The following is a 17,896-nucleotide window of genomic DNA, read 5'->3' on the forward strand; positions in this document are numbered from 1 at the left end:
GACATTATAAAATTATATAAGAAATAAGCTTACACACTCATTAATTTTTAACCAAAAGAACAAATTTAAATTTCGCGCACGTTTTCATAAGGTAATGGTATTTATTGGAGCAAGAAGGTTTTAATTGATGTAAAAGAATTTATATTTATAAAGATGTCAGGGATATCTGGCTGCGATAATGAAGATCCAACCGTCACTCATCCTGATATGGACCTTAATTATATGGTTGTAAGATTAATTTTCGTATGCCTCAATATCCTATGGTACTGAGAGTGACAGTACAGAAATTCGCAACTGCTAAATATATAGAGCTTGTGTTAATAAATACGTATTGTTGCACAAAAAATGTCTCATTTCAACTAACAGACGTCTGTCTGTCTCGAGATTTAAATCGTTCGGAAACTTCCATGCTTTTTTCCTTGTTTTGTCTCAACTTTAAAATTCTTTGTTTTTATTTTTTATTTTTTTTGTTATTACTTTTCTTACAAGTACAATTTAGCTGGAGTGAATATATGTACATATGTATATGAAATACGGGAACATGAATAATATATGTGTTTGTCTTTTCGTTTTTTATAACTCCCACCTACACAATACCCGCATGTTTATATGTAGCTTTTTACAATCGTTTTCAAATAACGTGCTATAAGTTTTGGCCCCTTTTGTATGAAAGTGTATCCATTTTTTTTATATTCTCGTTTGGAGGTAAACATATATATATATATTATATAATATATGTTTATCTTAATACGCTTTGATTTACGCTGCCGTTGTTTTAGTACTCATTTCAGTAATGCATATTATTTTTTGTTACATTATAGGACATGACGAGGCAGTCCATTCCTGTCGCTACCAAAGGTAAGAAAATAAAACTAATGTAAGGACACACACACAGATATAACGCTGAAGTGTCACTGTATACATGTTACGAACTTTCGAAACTAAAATTAAAATACTATGTTTGTATGGAAATCGCGATTTTAGTGGCCTTTTCTTGTATCTATTTTATATTAGTTTCTGTGAATTTAACTGTTATGTACTAACAGACGTTATAATTCTTAAATGTAAGTTATTTACTGCCGAACTTTGAAGTGTACACAGCGTGTAGTCTACACGACATTAACATATACATTCCTAAAGAAATATGTTCGTCAGTTTGCAACAAAGCTCTCAGTGGATAGTGATTCATAACCCAAACTATAAGGACTCTGCTCAAACGTAACAGACGAGGCGATGAGGTGACCGGATTGTAACGGGTTTAAATTTAACTTTAATCTTACTTTCTTTGTTGATATTATGTTTTTGTGTGATTTATTTTCATACTTTTTCATCATTTTCATGCTTTTTTTTTTTAATATTATAATGCCATGTCTTGGTCGGAAATGTAGACTTGTGGATTTCCTAATACGCAACCCATTAAAGTTATGTCATGTTCCGTAGAAAGTTAGTAAAATAATTGATATCTAAAAGGAAAATTAATTTCCGTCATGATTCAATAAAAAAAAAATATTATATTTTATTAGGAAAAGATATTTTTAAATTTATTAATTAAATATTATATTCGTCCTTTGGATGTGATCGCTAGGAAAAAAATGCACACCTAATTTAACTTTCTTGATAAGATAAAAATTTTATTATATTTTCGATTAAATGATAAACAATTACGACATTGTTAACCGACTTTATAAAGCGCGAGGTTCTCAATTCGACCACATGTTTGTTTGTTATTCCACTGTATATTATATATATGTATAAAATTTAGTTGAACCGGCGATGAGTTCATCAAATTCATAAGTTTGTACATGGATAATGTTCGAGATCGAGCTCACATCGGCGTCCATACTCGATGATGAGATCAAAAATAATTTCTTTGAGTATTATTTATAAAACAAAAACTACACCTAGATGTACCAACTTAAGCTAAGTAAAAATAAAAAAATATATATATACGAATAGGATGCGAATCTGCTACCTCCGGAATATGATTTCAATTGTCTGCAGAGTTGGAAATTATTAGCAAAGGATATATATAGATGTCAATAACCTGTTCATCGTTAGGTGATGCACAAAAGGAATTCAATTATCTTCAGAGACTAACACTACACCATAAACCAATGTTCGTTTGACGTGATCTGTCATTACTCAAGAACTTGTCTGAATTCGACTTCCATACTACCCGATGCCCGCGACTTTGTCCACGTTCATTGATGTATTAACAATACAAATGAAAATTAAACACCACGTAGCTTATCTGAAACTGTTATAAATTGGTTTCTTAAAACTAAATATTTTTGTACTTTATAAAGATATGATACCTTCTTGTTAGAATAAGGACGAATTGTTCAAGTCACAAAGCGGAAAGATGTATTGTAATACATATACGTCATGCGCCCAAAACTGCATATCTCGAACGTTAAATTTTTACAGATACATATGTATGTTTATGTGTGTGTGTGTGTCAGAAGCACAGTAGTGTGTGTAATGTGCTTTCAATTAATTGCATTCCGAGTCATTATAAAAAGCAAAATTATCTTTGTTCACTCGTTGCTACACAAAATTTAACTGTGCCAAATTTTATACACTTCAGTCGGTTTAATTGACGTAAAAAATTATAAAGACTTTTTATATATTGCATTTTTAAAGACGTGGTAAATCTTGCCTTTTCTTTTCACGGTTAAGGAGCATGACGTCACGAGCGTGCGTCCATGTACGAATCAATTGAATTTCGCCTTTGGTATGGAAATATGTCCAAATATACCAACAAATAAACTGAGATCAAACGAATTCACAGAATAAGTGTATTTTGTTAAATTTTAATGCATATATTTTATTAGTAAAACTTATCGTATCCGCGATCTCAGTCCTACGTTCTCGTCATTTGTTGTTTTGTCAAACATTCATAAAAATGACGTAAAATTTTGTTGACGCTCTTCGGAACAGCACCTTTTACAGTGTGTATTAGTCATAATACCCTGATACCTAAAATAGTTTCTGTTAATATATTTTTGGAGGGTCACGTCTGACCGCTATCTGCCGCATTGTGCTCTGATCTGAGCTCGTATTTGCGTAATTTGGCAGCATTTCTTTGGCCTAATTCTTTTATGGCTCGCACTGCGAATCTGGCCGTTGCCTAGGCAACGTTTTATCAATTCAGCTAGAGTAACACGAAAATACATTGGGTAGGAAGTGTTTTGGTTGAGAATTAATTTTAACTACGAGTACCTACTGAAGATGTCGTATAAAAATAATTTTATAATTTGGTTTAGATGGTTGACGGAATGTGCGACTTTTTGAAATTCCGTGTAGTCCGAGAACGCGTCGTAATATTTCTATTACCCAGACGGTAGATGGCGCTGATAAGTTGTATTCAACCCTAAAGTTATAAGTGATTTATGTTCAAATTCATAAACTACTTTTATAAGGCTCATGGAAAATTTGATTTGATGCTTTCGGAGTCATTTGAAAATTTCTACTTTACTATATTATTGTTTTTATATTTGTATTAAAGATTACATTTACAAAGATATTGTAGCAAATCGTATTGTTTGAACAATTTGTTGTCAGGGGTACATTAAATTATAATGGGATTATAATTAAGTGCAATTATCTGAGTGGGTACAATCACGTATAATACAAACGTTTAGGAGTTTGCTGTAACAAGCAGACGGATGCATATCAAAATTACTCCAAATAACTAATATGTACACATAGATAAAAAAAAAATCTGAAATTCAAATTGATATCTTGTCATCTGGATTTTATTGTACAGATTATAGAAATATCATCAGCAACAGCTCAGCCGGTTCAGTATTGTGAGTTTGTTTGTTCGTCAGTAATAAACTATGTAGGTTTGATCAGCTGATATTGACAGAGGCTTGTCTACGCCCCTAGTGATGTGATGCACTCTTTAAGACACTCCAATACATATATTCTGTTGGGGAATATTCCAATCACTCTACCATCCTAAAACATCATCTGAGGTCAATGTCGCCTGTGTGTATATTCTTGATACAGAACCTCCTCAAACATATTGTTCGTAAGGTACATATTTGACATATTTCAGAACGTACGATATTCTCATATTTGGAACCGAAAATAACGTCAAAGATATAATGAACATTATATATATATAAAACAAATAACGATTTCATATAAAAAGTCCTTCCACGAATCAGATAGTAGACTTTGATCTATAAATAGTTTTTGTAATTTATTTAACAATGAAACATCAGCAGTCGTCAGTTCCCACGCTAGGATGTCTAACGTTTAATATAGAGTTTAAATCGTAGAGTGCATTGCACTCGCATACAAGAATTAAAAACTTACATGAACTGGGAGAATTATTGTTCGAAATATTAAAAAAAATTGATGCGTCGTACGACTTATCGTGTCGTTCGTATAACGACGTCGTATATTAGTAATATTGTATGATATATATATTGGTCAGTTGTTAGGTGTGTATCGTAAGCTAAGGGGTTGTTACACCACGGCTCGGTCATCGTCATGTCTATAAGTGAAGGTGGGCGGCGTTAGCGGACAGTTGTCGGTCGGGCGCTGGGGACTCCGCCCGACAACACGGGTCTCCATACGGCACCTCGACGCTGTGAACCACAGTCTAAACAAATTATATTTGGACACAGTGTAAAATATTTCATGTTGGACTGTTGTAGTTTGAAGTGTTTTGTTTGTATAGTAAATAATATATAATGCCCGGTCTACACGTGAGACCCCTCCGTCGGTTTGAAATCGGTCGTAAGTGTTTCCTATTAATATTATATGCAAGTACTCATCGTTCAGCTGTGTTTCAGTCGTTGTGACCGTAAACTATATATTCTATTGGTAAAATTTCTATATAACATTTTTGTGACTATGACTTACATTCACGACACTATAGTAATGTCCAAGTTCAGTCCACCGTACTAACCAGCAATCAGGCGGTGTAGGAAGATGCTAACGACCCCGATTCCCACGACTGTTAATCACGTAAATAACATGCATTATATCAGTTTTTCTTTCTTATAAAAATACGTATCGATATATATAAATAAATAAATCAAAATTCATTTTTCAGACAGTATTTTAAATTTTGTTTGATAAGGTTTTCCATATAACATTGAGTCGATATACAAAATTAATAAATTCGTTTAGAATGAACTACAGATTGGTTGGATAAAATATTTTAAGAAATATGGATCGTATTTATATTTAGACAGTATCAAAATGAGAGAATTAAACGGAGAACTTTAGATATTTCAAACGGTTGGTTTAGCAGAGATAAATAATAAATTTAAATACTAAAGAGTCAATCATATTATATTAGCTTTAAACTCTGTAATTATCAACGAGACGAAAAAAAAGTCAGAGAGACGAAAAAACATTTAGTGAATGCAAAATAGAAAGTTAAATTCTCGTCTCGGATATCAATTAACGATTATTCTGTTGACAATCGATTGTTTTATATAACACCGCGAAGAGGTGACGGTCGGGTGATGAGATCACCTTCATCACAAGCAGTTCTCCGCGGATCGTCGATTATATACAGGCTGTTACATTACGGACTTAGAATTACTGTGACGGATGCGATTGTTGCTGCTTCGTTATAATCACCCATATTGAATTAAATTACACACGCCCATAAAGATATTTCAATATGAACTTGATAAGTGTTTTATAATATAAGGGAAACTGTCGCGATAAGGCTGACGTTGAGCGCTTTAAAGCGATTTCTGCGCTCCGCTTGACAATCGGTTCCGCGACTGACGGCGCTTTTGAGTTACAGAGAAATGGTAACTTGTGACGTTTTTGTGTAGGAAATCGTACGTTATACTTTATGAAACAATTATTTGACTAGTTTAGGTTTTTATTTTTACACTTACTGTTAGGAAATTATTTTCCAATCGTTATGAGGAGTGCAGGTTTAGATTATCAGAATGGAACCTGTAGCACAGAGCTTCATCACCATTAGTGGGTGAATTTTTGTTGATCTTTTCCACAACACAAAGTAACGGTTTTTATTCAAACTTCCCAGTGACGTAACTGAGACTTCAGAATAGGTCATACCAGTTGTATTGTGTACTAGCTGTTCCTGTGGCTTCACCCGCACTTTAAATCCCCTTTTGTGGTACACGTCATAATACTTATGAGGTTTCACTTAATTTCTTTGGGTCCCCATCATTAGATTGAGACATGGGACTATATTAGAACACTGCTGTTTTGATAAAAAAAATATTTAAAAATAGGCTTTTAATTTTTTAAGTAGGTTAAAAGTAGCCTAAGTTACATCTTACGAAATAATTGACCTGCGAGTGAAATTACCGTCAAAATCGGTGCAGCCGTTCCAGAGATTAGCCGAAGCAAATAGATAGAGCGATAGATACAAATTTTAAAAACTGCACTTCCAGCGTAGGTTTTGTTTAAAATTTGATATTTTTGAAAATGCAATCAGACATTGATAAGTGTAACTAAAATTATGTGCTCAGGGTATAGAGGTCGCTGCTGAATGGTTATCATATATATTTTTGAATCACTATCCATTTCTGTCTGAGCCTACAGTCGAAGACCACGCGGATGAGGTTGCAGGAGTAACTAGTATATTAATCTTAGTAAGTGTGAAATTGATTAAAGAAGACATAATAATTGAATCAGTCGGACTAAGTTGCTAATTTGCTACGAATTAATAAAAAATTGGAAGATACAAGTTTTTATTGACTTAATTGTTATAGTTAAATATATTGTCGTTTAACGTGAAAGACGTCTTTTAAACGTTTTTTAAAACAACCAAAAATCTCTTAATAATATCAGTGTAGCTTATCTTTGGATCCGGTTACTTCTTATTTCACTCTGTTTTTTTTCTCATTATACATTAAATTGTTTTCATATACGAGGTCGTTCTATACTTGTGTCATTGCCGGCGATCATTACTCTTGATGTTGACATCAAATCCACGTTATTAATGTGAGTGTAGCCTTTCACCGTGTTCACGGACTGTAACAGTTCATCAATCTTCGAAGCCCCTTTATCGATCGAGCCTTATCTGACGTCATCGGCATACATGTTTCATTGTGTACCAACAAAAAGCAATCTAAACGTAACACGTGGCCGGCTATTATTTTCCAATAAAAGACGAATATTTCGAGCTCCACAATTGATAATGATCGCTAGACTCCTACATTGTCCACATCATTCTGGTGTGACGGCATGCCTCACTCGTCGTTGTTTCAGTGCTGTTTTTGTTTCCCTCCCGTTCGTAATGGTCATTTACAGTTATTAATTGGCGAAACTAGTTTTTTTTTACATCTGAAGTGTATACGTTTTTGGATGTAATGCAGTTTTAACGAGATGTCGCGTGCGTCATGGTTCCTTGCCTTGAATACAGAGACCCTAATATGGCAGTGAATATCGGCGCGGGGCCGCCTCGTTGACGATCAGGCCGGTTGTCATTTGTAACTATTAGACATAGTACTTACGAACGTCACCAGTAGACATACGACAGCGGTATACGAACGTAGCAGTCAAACCGAATATATAGATATTTAAAGATGAAGTGATCGATCATAGAGTTAGCGATATGTGTTGCTCGTGGCTGAAATGTCGCCGACGGGTGGCGGACTCCTCGGAACCACCCACTAACCTGGAGACGTCCGACAAATGCGTTCCCACGACTGACGAGACGCACCTCCAGACACGTAAGGCGATGACGGCTGTAGTGGAATTATGATGCACTTAGTGCTTTGTACACATAGTAATATATTGCTATTATTAGATCGAAAGTTACGCTATAAAATAGACACACGTGTGGCTTCTGTATTTTTTTACATGAGATGTCCAAATAGATATCATATACTTAACACTTCAGCGTTCCAATATGCATTGTACGGTCATGTGATATGTTACGTTCGATGCCCCAGCTCCCTCCCGCGTGACTCGTAACAATCAGATGAGGGTGTCTAATGCTGGAGTTGTCGCGGGAACTGGTGGGGCGTACACTAACGGCCACGGCGGAGACACCACCGGCCGCCGGGGGGCGGAGAACGTGCCGCCTCAGACGCAGCCCGCGCCCAACACCAGGGTTACCCAACAGGTACTGAGATAGATGAATGAAAGAATTATCACATTCTTATGGCTCCCACCTTTACCATTCCTCTCCCCTCATCCTAAACCTATCCTATCCCTAGCCGCCATCATCCGGTGGTGGACAGCGCACCAGCAGTACCCCGAGCGCCTCCGTCATACAAAGTCTCCCGCCGACAAACCAGGGCCGAAGGGCGCACAATATAAAAGAGGTCTCAGCCATATTGTACAAGTTATACCTGATGGACTTCTTATAATAGAATATCTACTTTCACGTTTCACGAACGTTCAATTCTAAGTCAGTCCGACCAGTAGCGAGAGGACTGTTTATCGCTATATATAGTATCGGTGTGCGTGTCTAGTTCACTGGTGTGTCATCGGCGAGGGCGGGCGGCGTGGCCAGTTCCGTGTCTGTGTCGGCGCCTCACGCGGCCGCCTCGGGGGCTGTCAGACGCTCCAACGTGGTGAAGGAAGTGGAGAGACTCAAGGAGAACAGGGAGAAGAGGAGACAGAGGCAGGCCGAGCTCAAAGAGGAGAAGGTTACATTATATACATTACATACTCTTATATATATATATATAAATGTTGTATGTAAGATTGTAAATAAAGTCAGACATTACAGGGAAGAGGGATTTCTTTTGTGTGGTCTTGTAAATTTTATGTGTGATCATTTGATAAGAGAGTTCAAAGTTTAACAGATGCATGCTTTGTTGTTTTTTATACGGGGTTAATTATTGAGGATTACGATTACAACTCATGATTGAATTTCTCTACATTGTCTGACCGACTTCATAAAATGATGGTTTTGTTTTTTATTTTATAAGAATGTCATTAGATATTAAAAAACTATAAAACTGACTGCTTCATTGTCTTCAAGCTGGAATTGATAAGCAGATTTTGACGAAACTACAGAAAAAAATTACTAAACAGACATCTCAGTAACAAATAGGTTGTAATACAGCGTTATTAACAGAGGGCCCACAACAATGTGTTATTGTAATCGATAGTTAATTTAAGGTCTTTAAGGTTCCATATTCTACGTTCACATTGAACTGATAAGCAAACATGTGTAATGTATGTACATGTCACTCACCTCGGCTGTATTACATTGTCAGGAGGCTCTCATGAACATGGACCCCGGCAACCCCAACTGGGAGTTCCTAGCGATGATCCGCGAGTATCAGAGCAGCATCGACTTCAGACCACTGACGGGCAACGAGCCGGTCGAGGATCACCAGATAACGGTCTGCGTGCGGAAGAGACCGCTCAACAAGAAGGAGCTCGTCAAGAAAGAGGTGCGTTCACATCGCATGCCATGGACGACAACAGCGGCCGCGGCTCACTCGGCTGGTACTGACACCGTCGTGTGAAAGTTACACTCATGTAAAATATACTGAACGGATTTTGATGAATCCTCTCAAAAATAAGATACAGGCATAATTTAGGAGCATATGATAACAGTTTTGTATAGGTTGCAACTACACGGACAATAGATGTCGCTGATGGCTGGCTAACGTGTCTATAAGAAGTAGACAATATTACTTTTGTCTCTTTAAGATAATGTAGATAAAGTCGCGGACAAACCTAGTAAGTATCTTTATAAATAGTTGTTTAATTAAGTTTGTATGATATCGTTTTCAAGGTGGATGTCATCAGCGTCCCGACCAAAGACCAGATGATAGTCCACGAGCCGAAGAACAAAGTAGATCTCACGAAATACCTCGAAAACCAGAAGTTCAGATTCGACTACGCCTTCGACGACTCCTGCACCAACGAAGTTGTTTACAAGTAACCACTGTCACTACACGGTCGATAGACGACACTCTTGTGTATTAAGTAATTCCTATCGACAGAATTAGTTGGGAGCTTCTGACCACATGTGTATGTACGTCTGTCATCAGATACACGGCCAAGCCGCTGGTGCAGACGATATTCGAAGGCGGTATGGCGACCTGCTTCGCCTACGGACAGACCGGCTCCGGCAAGACACACACCATGGGCGGGGACTTCCAGGTTACACGACGTGTTCATAGACCATACACGATACAAGAAATAATAACAGCTGCGAATAATCATGTTTAATTATTGTTTAGTCTGTGGTCATTGAGATTGTTAACGAGAAATCGATACGACTTGCAGGGTAAGATGCAGGACTGCAAGAAGGGGATCTACGCCATGGCCGCCCGGGACGTGTTCGCCTACCTCAGGTCCCCCAAGTACCGGCCACTCAACCTCATCGTGTCAGCCTCCTTCTTCGAGATATACTCCGGCAAGGTGAGCCCTCCGCCATCAACGACCATACAAAAATCATATAAATATCCTTTCTACAAATTTTGCGTTATAGAACTACATAAGGAGTTTCTATTCATCATTCTTAAAGTACGAAAATGTATAAAGCCTTATGGCAGATGGAACATTTTTAGTTGTTCATGCATGACGTCATCACTTGCAGGTGTTCGACCTCCTGGCAGACAAAGCCAAGCTGCGAGTGTTGGAGGACGGCAAGCAGCAGGTGCAGATCGTGGGTCTGACGGAGAAGGTCGTGGACAACGTGGACGAGGTGCTGAAACTCATTCAGCACGGCAACGCCGCTAGGACCTCGGGACAGGCGAGTCTGTTATAATATATATGAATCAATCTATACAGGGTGCTCTTAATAAAGCTACTTATTGTACATACAGGGGGTGATAGCTAATATATTTCAAAAATTATATTTTATTTCTAATTACGTCCACTTTAAAAAGTTTAAACATCTAACTCACTACGTAGACATTAAATACGATAACCGCAAGGACAAATGTCAGATACACTAAAATAATAAGTATAGGATGCTGGTTATGAATAACCCGGCGGACTCCGCGTGTACTGTAATAATAATTGAATATAATATTCATATATTACTAACAGTATGGAAGTCTTCATATTATAAGTTTTTTTTTTTATATTTCCAGACGTCAGCCAACTCGAACTCGTCGAGGTCGCACGCCGTGTTCCAGATCGTGGTGCGGTCCCCGGGCATGCACCGCGTCCACGGGAAGTTCTCCCTCATAGACCTGGCGGGCAACGAGCGAGGCGCCGACACCTCCTCCGCTAACCGGCAGACCAGTTAGTATCACTCGTACATTAATAATATTATTTCTGCAATACTTTATAATATATTTTTTGTCTGTGAATTCGGTTTTTTTCTGTACATTGAGATTAATCCGTAGGAATGGAGAGTGCGGAGATCAACAAGTCGCTGTTGGCGTTGAAGGAGTGCATCCGAGCTCTGGGCATGAAGGGCAACAACCACCTGCCGTTCCGCGTGTCCAAGCTGACGCAGGTGTTGCGAGACAGCTTCATAGGAGACAAGTCTCGCACCTGTATGATAGCGATGATATCACCCGCCATGTCGTCCTGCGAGCACTCGCTCAACACGCTGCGGTATGCGGACAGGTGGGTCATACATACCATACTATAGACAGTACGGCCAACGAAACAAGATAAAATATCAAAAAGGTCGGATGGGTTTTATTTAAATAGCCCCTGTCTTCCGTTTGGTTGTTCAAGATGGAGACGGATAATATAGCAACATCAGTTTCCTTGTTTTTTATGTTGAAAATTCTATATATATTTTTATTTTAATTTGTATAGAGTCAAAGAGCTGGGTACGTCGGAGGGTTCCCGCGGGCGGGCGGAGTCCCCGCAGGCTGATGTGGACATGGAACCGGCCACAGACGACCTCGCACATCTCAGATCACTTAACGTATGGATATCACTCATGTATACCGACTGCTGCGATAGGAACTAATATTCGTCGTTTTGTTTATTAAATTTCTGTGTAAGCGTGAGGACGTTGACGGCAGATTTAATTCTCCAGAATTCGCATAATTTTGTAATGTTAACTCAATTTTGAGCTTAAATCAAAATTAAACTGGAAATAAAGAATTTTGCAAAAACAACCGACGGGAAGAACATAATATTCCGGAGGGTCTCGGGTTGGGCTCTCGCTCGTGGCGACGGATTGTTAATTCTAGAGAACATTCAACATTTCTTGTACAGTATACTGTATAGTGTAGTGGATAGTGTCTTTTTAATGGTAACATCGATGTACTGCAGGAGGGTGACATGTCTGCCGAGATGTACACCTTCCACGAGGTCATAGACGAGCTGCAGCGGGCCGAGGAGGAGGTGCTCGACAACCACAAGGCCATCTCGGACTACCTCCAGCACGCGCTGCAGCGCTGCAACGCGCTTCTAGCGCTCACCAGGGACGTGGACTACGACCAGGACGGTTAGCATCACCTCACACCTAGTCTTACATACAGTAGCGCCGCGTAGACCGCTCGTAGAGGCTAACCTGTGAGTGTGCAGGCTGGCGGTGGCGTAGCAAGCGGCTACGAGCGACCGGCAGGCGGCATCTGATGGGTCTGATGCACTCGGATACTGAACTAATACGCTCCTAACATTAAATAGGAACATCATCTTCGCTCTTAACGAACCAGTAACGCCGGGCCGCGGGCTAACCATCGCCTCATATCAATAATAAACGGCTTCCATGACCCGCGCCGTCTCTCATACGACGCATGTAATATATATGTATGTGTGTGTGTGTGCAGCGTACGTGACCCAGTGGGAGGAGCTTCTGAACGAACAGCTGGCGGTGCTGGCTCAGTCCCGCGACCTGGCGGCCGAGTTCAGGAACAAGATGCAGAAGGAAGAACGGATGTCCAGACGCATACAGCCCAGACACTAGGCCGGGCACACGCGCATTTAACTATAAAGGCCTCCTTTTGTAGATATTTTTAATGATCGAGAGTCAAATCGGTGGTGCGGTGGTCTGATCGGCTGGATAATTTAAGGTTCATATTTCCCCGTAGCAGCGTGCGAGGCGACACCGGTCCCGTAGCCTTGTAAAGTTTGATTTGTTGGAATACTCGCGCCGTCGTGAACTAGACCGGTGTCCGGCAAAATTTCCACGCGGGCCTCGTTACAGAGCCGCGTCCCGTATCCGACGTCAGCGGACTCGCGTGACATATCCCTGGGCTAAAGGTCGTCTGTTGTTATAATGTTCCCCGATGGCCGCGCCTCCGGCTCGTTGAGAACCGGCCCTGTCATATTTGCCGGTACAAATATCGCCGTAGTTCCGAGAGGTTCCGCAGTCGGCCGAGTCTTGTATTCAGTGTACTCGGAACCGATGAGGTAAATTTCTACACACAGATTTCGTGGGATCCCTCAGACTGTTGCCTTCGCTTAGTTTCTCATCTTAAATCACATCGACTCATAAAAAATCGTAAAACATCATTATAATTAAAAAATAGTAAAACCACTTAAATGACTAACTATTATAAGGTTTTTTTTTTCCAAGACAATACTTATATTTTGTTTTTTTTTTTTTTGTAATCCTTATTTATTGTGTTGTGATAATAATTGTAACGTGTTTTATCCCGAGCTCGCGGACGTTCTCGCGTCGATTTGAATAAAAACCGCTTGTGATTATTGTTTGTTTGATTTTAATTTCTCCGTCGGAATGTATGGATGTCGGACATTCTTTTGGGTATATTTTGACAGATTATACGATTCGCTGGTGCTAGAGCAGTCGCCGGTACTCCTCGGTGTCTGTGTTCGCCTTAAACGAGCGCTGTTGTTCCTAATATAATAAAAGCGTCAACTCAGTCGGCGGGTTCCTCCACTGACTCGTACGATCCAATCGCTACCTGTCCGCTGTCCGGCGCCACGTCGTTTTATTTACACTCCGATGCAGTGCTTACAAAGTTTATTAGATAGTGCTTTATGGATGACTCGGTACTCTGTATCAGAGAGAAGCGCCGATGTTGACGAAATCTCTATGTTAATGTAGTTAGGGTCGCCGATGACGTCATCGTAGAGCTCGTTCTGCCTTGTATAGAAGTATGAAACGGACGAGTGAGCGAGGCGGGTGAGGCGAGTGAGGTGACGCGGTCGTGCTAGAGACGCTTTATAATATAAACCTATTTTAACATCGCACATTATAATAAATTAATCTGAATTGATTGTGGGATTTTATTTGTCCATCTGAACCCGAACGTGTTGGTTAAGGATAAGGAGGTCATTAAAATTCACTTGTGCAAAAATCGATATTTATTAATAACAAGATAACGAATTTTGTACTGGAGTCCGGGAAGCCGATTGACTTACAAAATGACTTCCAAGTATTCTTCTATGATATTAATAGTCACTGACATTAGCTAGCTAGCTAAATGCTCTTTTGGAAGACGCTATGGTTGTGAGTAGAAAAGACAATTTGACTGGAATCCAAATGCCTCCTCCTTGATATTAACAATTACAAATTGAAAAAATAAAAGAAAATAATACAATGTATCACAGAGCAGCTTAGTTACATAAATAAGTATTTACACATTCACTAATGTTTTTAAGAAAATTATAACTAAAAAATAATCATAGCTGGAAATGTTGAAAACTGCAATTTTTTTAAACTTATAATTACAAATTAATGGAAATCAGTATTCTATAACAATTTGGTAAGTGATGGATTCATCGTCTGCGACCTAATAACATACAGATTATAATTCCAACCATGAATCACAGATGTATCAGGTATTAAATAAGGCGGTATACACACTGATTTTCTAGCCTAGTTCTAGCAGGACTTACTTAATATAAAATACTAATAAACATTTTGTGTTATAAATGTTCATCTTCGAAGCCGTCTCCAGTGAGTATGTTGGGGTCGCCTATAGCGGGCACACTGGGGCTGTACTCACTGGTCGCCCATAAGTAGAAGTTGAGTGTCCGTTCAGTGCATTGGGCTATGAACCTGGAATTCATATGATAAAATACTGTACTAATTAATAGTATTACAAAACGATTATACAATACGAAAAATTATTAAAAATAAATGTATATAGAGATACAAATTTAAATGTTCAACAACATGTCAGTCCCACTTTTGGTGTGCTCATGTCAAAGATTGCTATTTTAGACACTCACTATCTTTAAATTCCTCACAAAATTACATGTTACCAACCTTACAAATGGCCGTACATCCCCTTGATTAGCTGTAGTGAGATGTTGGTAGTACAGGTGTCTATGTTGTTTGGGAACGATGGCTGGCGGGTGACCGGCTCTCATCAACAGCAGGTTCATCAACAGTCGTGACGTCCGCCCGTTCCCGTCAATGAAGGGGTGAATGTAAACCAGTTTGTAGTGTGCGAGGGCCGCGTATCTGACACAATAAACATTATAACCATCAATCAATTAATAATTGATCTTTATTGATGGTAGTAATTAATATTTTCAACAATTATCTTGATTAGTATAACCATAATGACTTAAATGGGTGTATATAATATGTAATACTGAGGCGTTGTATTGATATGAAGTCATTTCAGATGTTTTACTTAGAAAATGTTCGAATCTTTGATATGACTGGAACCTTATTCTGAGTTATATGTAGCATCTTGGTATTTGGACATGTGGAAAATATTATATATATATATATGATTTAAATTTTACTAATGCTTCATAAGATTGTTAATATATTAAATAAGTTTTTATTAAGTATGTCCATTTAACAAACCTCACGGGATGCAACTCTAAGGCGTCATCAGAATTCATCCATTCCAGGAATTGGTTCATCAGTTTAGGAATGTCAGATGGCGGAGGAGGTATGTGGCCACCAACATACACCTGTGTTCGTCGGAATTGGCCTCCTTCGATCGGGTCGACATGTCCCAATACTCTTTTATGTATCTCCAGAATGTCTCCCATAGTAATATCTCTTAGTCCATATAATAATGTAGAGTTAATGTATTTCATAGCTGCATCTAAGCCTAGGATTTCATTGTGCTCTGCTATACTTTTACCAGCGACGGCTATTTTTGTTTCCAGTATGCTACGAGTCTGTTGTAAAGTCATCGTGTTGCCCTCTATTGCAACTGTGTGGTACACATGTTGGAAATACGCCTCCTTCTTTGCTCTACATAGTGCTGCATTATTCTCAGGAATAGACAATAAAGCATCTCTTTTCTCGTCTATCTTTCTTAACATTTCTCTATCTAAATTCTCAACAATACTTGCTGTGCGTTGTCTATTTACCATAGCACCTGTGTGATCCGGATAATTGGACAATGCTAATGTATATAGCTGATCTGCCTTAACGACATCTTTCTTAGTATCTTCTAAGAACTCTCCGTAGTGGTTCAATATGTCCGCATGTTTTGGCGACAGCGCAAATGCGTGTTGAAAAAGTTTTAGTGCTTTATCAGCTTTACCAATTTTTTTCATTTCAAGTGCTGCGTTTAAGGACACCACGGCTTCAGCATCGCTAGCTTTATCTTGTTTTTTGATGACTGGTGGGGACTCGGCGACGAATGTCTCGAGATAGTTTCCATATAAACCGGCAGGTATAGGCGAAAAGGGCCGAGGGAGCCTCACTTCGTGACTTAACAGCTTGTGAAGTGATATCAATACAGCAAAAGTGCAAATTAAACTTGAAAATATTACCACTGTTTTACATCTATCTAAAAGCATTTTGAATTTAAAGTGATCATTTGCTGGGGATCTCATTATTTCGGTTTGAGACGATCTATCTGTACACACCATTTTTAATTTTTAAAAAGTTGAACCTTATCGATGTATTGTTTGAGTTTGTCACTGTTAATAATTTAGATTTCATCGTGTAATGATATTATGTTACTAAACACTAATACCACAAAAACACGTAAGGCCATCGTATGTCAAGTGACAGTTGACTTTGGTTATAGTCAGAGCGTCATCAATATGATTTGACATAAACAGCTGATGCTAGGAATGTCGGTTAAAATCTACAGATTCCACAACATAAATGAAAAAAATAGGGAATTCTTTTTAAAAAAATATGTAAATAACTTATACAAAAATAATCCTTTTAAATGTATCTACTATTAGAGTAAATAAATGGATTTTCAAACACCACAAATTTTATTTCAATATGATAGATAAAAAATATTTTAGTAACCTTTTACAATTCAAAAGAATGACCTATTTACCAAAAATATTTTTACAAAGCAATATTTTTGTTTTACTATAATGGTAAAATGGAAGAGGTCACTCCAAAAAATTATTTAGAATAATATTTTTCCAAGCAATAGAGTAACAATAATCCCCTTATAAATTCTCACAACCTCTCTAGATTATAATATTGGTAAAATATACTGAATGCCTCGTTACACTGCATTTTATATCTGATATATCAACTCTTAACGGGTGCAAGACGTTGTTAGAAGACTTTCACCTTATTCCAAATTCCTCATTAAATGAAAAATAATATTAAATTTCAACATTTGTGCATTAACATAAACGAGCATCTATTTCTGACGTCAACAAAATATTGATCAGATAATACAAACTCTTAAAAATAAAAAAATGAAATTGTACGTTAATTGATGTTTGTATTTGTTGCTCATGAAAATTTAATTTTTACTTTTTGTAGGCCTCTCCCACTTTGCATCTTATAGAAAAAATAAGGAGGAGCATTCTCCATCAGTTTTTTTAATGTGAAAGATATAGATAGTTATTTTGATATTTTTGATTAGTGAATAGCTTTTTACTGAGGCTCTGGATTATCTCCGGCTTCTTCGTCTGCTCCGGTCTCCACATACCATCAGACAAAATTCCAATTAAGCGTTACCCAGTAGAGTATATAAAAAAGATGACATTTTGTGCATTGACTGATCAAATAATTCAAATAATATATGTTTTCAGAATCTCCATGTTCTATTTAGAAATGGTTTAGTTAATCGTTTTTTTTTCATAGATTTGATTTACTCTGTTATCGCAATAACACATTTATCATACTCAAGTAAAT

The 17,896-nt window shown here is 38.1% G+C and overlaps 2 protein-coding genes across 7 annotated transcripts in view; one reads left to right on the forward strand and one right to left on the reverse strand.

Moving 5' to 3' along the window:
* LOC116779207 (kinesin-like protein Klp10A) overlaps positions 1-14,081 on the forward strand; it is a 31,977-nt gene extending 17,896 nt beyond the window's left edge. For 2 of the 6 annotated variants that reach the window (XM_032673405.2, XM_032673407.2), the window contains 14 exons: positions 822-858; positions 7,908-8,080; positions 8,175-8,282; positions 8,433-8,609; positions 9,186-9,365; positions 9,713-9,858; positions 9,972-10,083; positions 10,210-10,344; positions 10,523-10,678; positions 11,022-11,175; positions 11,280-11,505; positions 11,704-11,815; positions 12,169-12,343; positions 12,669-14,081. In XM_032673405.2, the coding sequence (XP_032529296.1) occupies positions 822-858; positions 7,908-8,080; positions 8,175-8,282; positions 8,433-8,609; positions 9,186-9,365; positions 9,713-9,858; positions 9,972-10,083; positions 10,210-10,344; positions 10,523-10,678; positions 11,022-11,175; positions 11,280-11,505; positions 11,704-11,815; positions 12,169-12,343; positions 12,669-12,805 (2,028 nt within the window). In that variant the 3' untranslated portion in view covers positions 12,806-14,081. Of the gene's footprint in view, positions 1-821; positions 859-7,423; positions 7,686-7,907; positions 8,081-8,174; positions 8,283-8,432; positions 8,610-9,185; positions 9,366-9,712; positions 9,859-9,971; positions 10,084-10,209; positions 10,345-10,522; positions 10,679-11,021; positions 11,176-11,279; positions 11,506-11,703; positions 11,816-12,168; positions 12,344-12,423; positions 12,635-12,668 lie in introns of those variants that run through there. The other 4 variants (XM_032673406.2, XM_032673408.2, XM_061529576.1 and 1 more) reach the window with 3 other exon arrangements.
* Positions 14,082-14,151: 70 nt separating this feature from the next.
* On the reverse strand, positions 14,152-16,799 carry LOC116779209 (protein adenylyltransferase Fic). Its single transcript, XM_032673412.2, has 3 exons — positions 15,629-16,799; positions 15,077-15,274; positions 14,152-14,866 (listed from the first exon to the last, which is right to left on the reverse strand). The coding sequence occupies exons 1-3, from the start codon at positions 16,651-16,653 to the stop codon at positions 14,734-14,736; spliced, it is 1,356 nt and encodes a 451-aa protein (XP_032529303.1). The 5' UTR covers positions 16,654-16,799; the 3' UTR covers positions 14,152-14,733.
* Positions 16,800-17,896: the final 1,097 nt, after the last annotated feature.

This window comes from Danaus plexippus, chromosome 6 (genome assembly GCF_018135715.1).
Source record: "Danaus plexippus chromosome 6, MEX_DaPlex, whole genome shotgun sequence".
Lineage (NCBI taxonomy): Eukaryota > Metazoa > Arthropoda > Insecta > Lepidoptera > Nymphalidae > Danaus > Danaus plexippus.

Excerpts from the sequence above, each read along its gene's own strand:
- LOC116779209 (XM_032673412.2), bottom strand. The coding sequence starts at position 16,653 with ATGGTGTGTACAGATAGATCGTCTCAAACCGAAATAATGAGATCCCCA. Across the intron at positions 15,275-15,628 it reads TTAGAGTTGCATCCCGTGAG|ATACGCGGCCCTCGCACACT; the intron begins GTTTGTTAAATG and ends TTATTGTGTCAG. Across the intron at positions 14,867-15,076 it reads GATGTACGGCCATTTGTAAG|GTTCATAGCCCAATGCACTG; the intron begins GTTGGTAACATG and ends TATGAATTCCAG.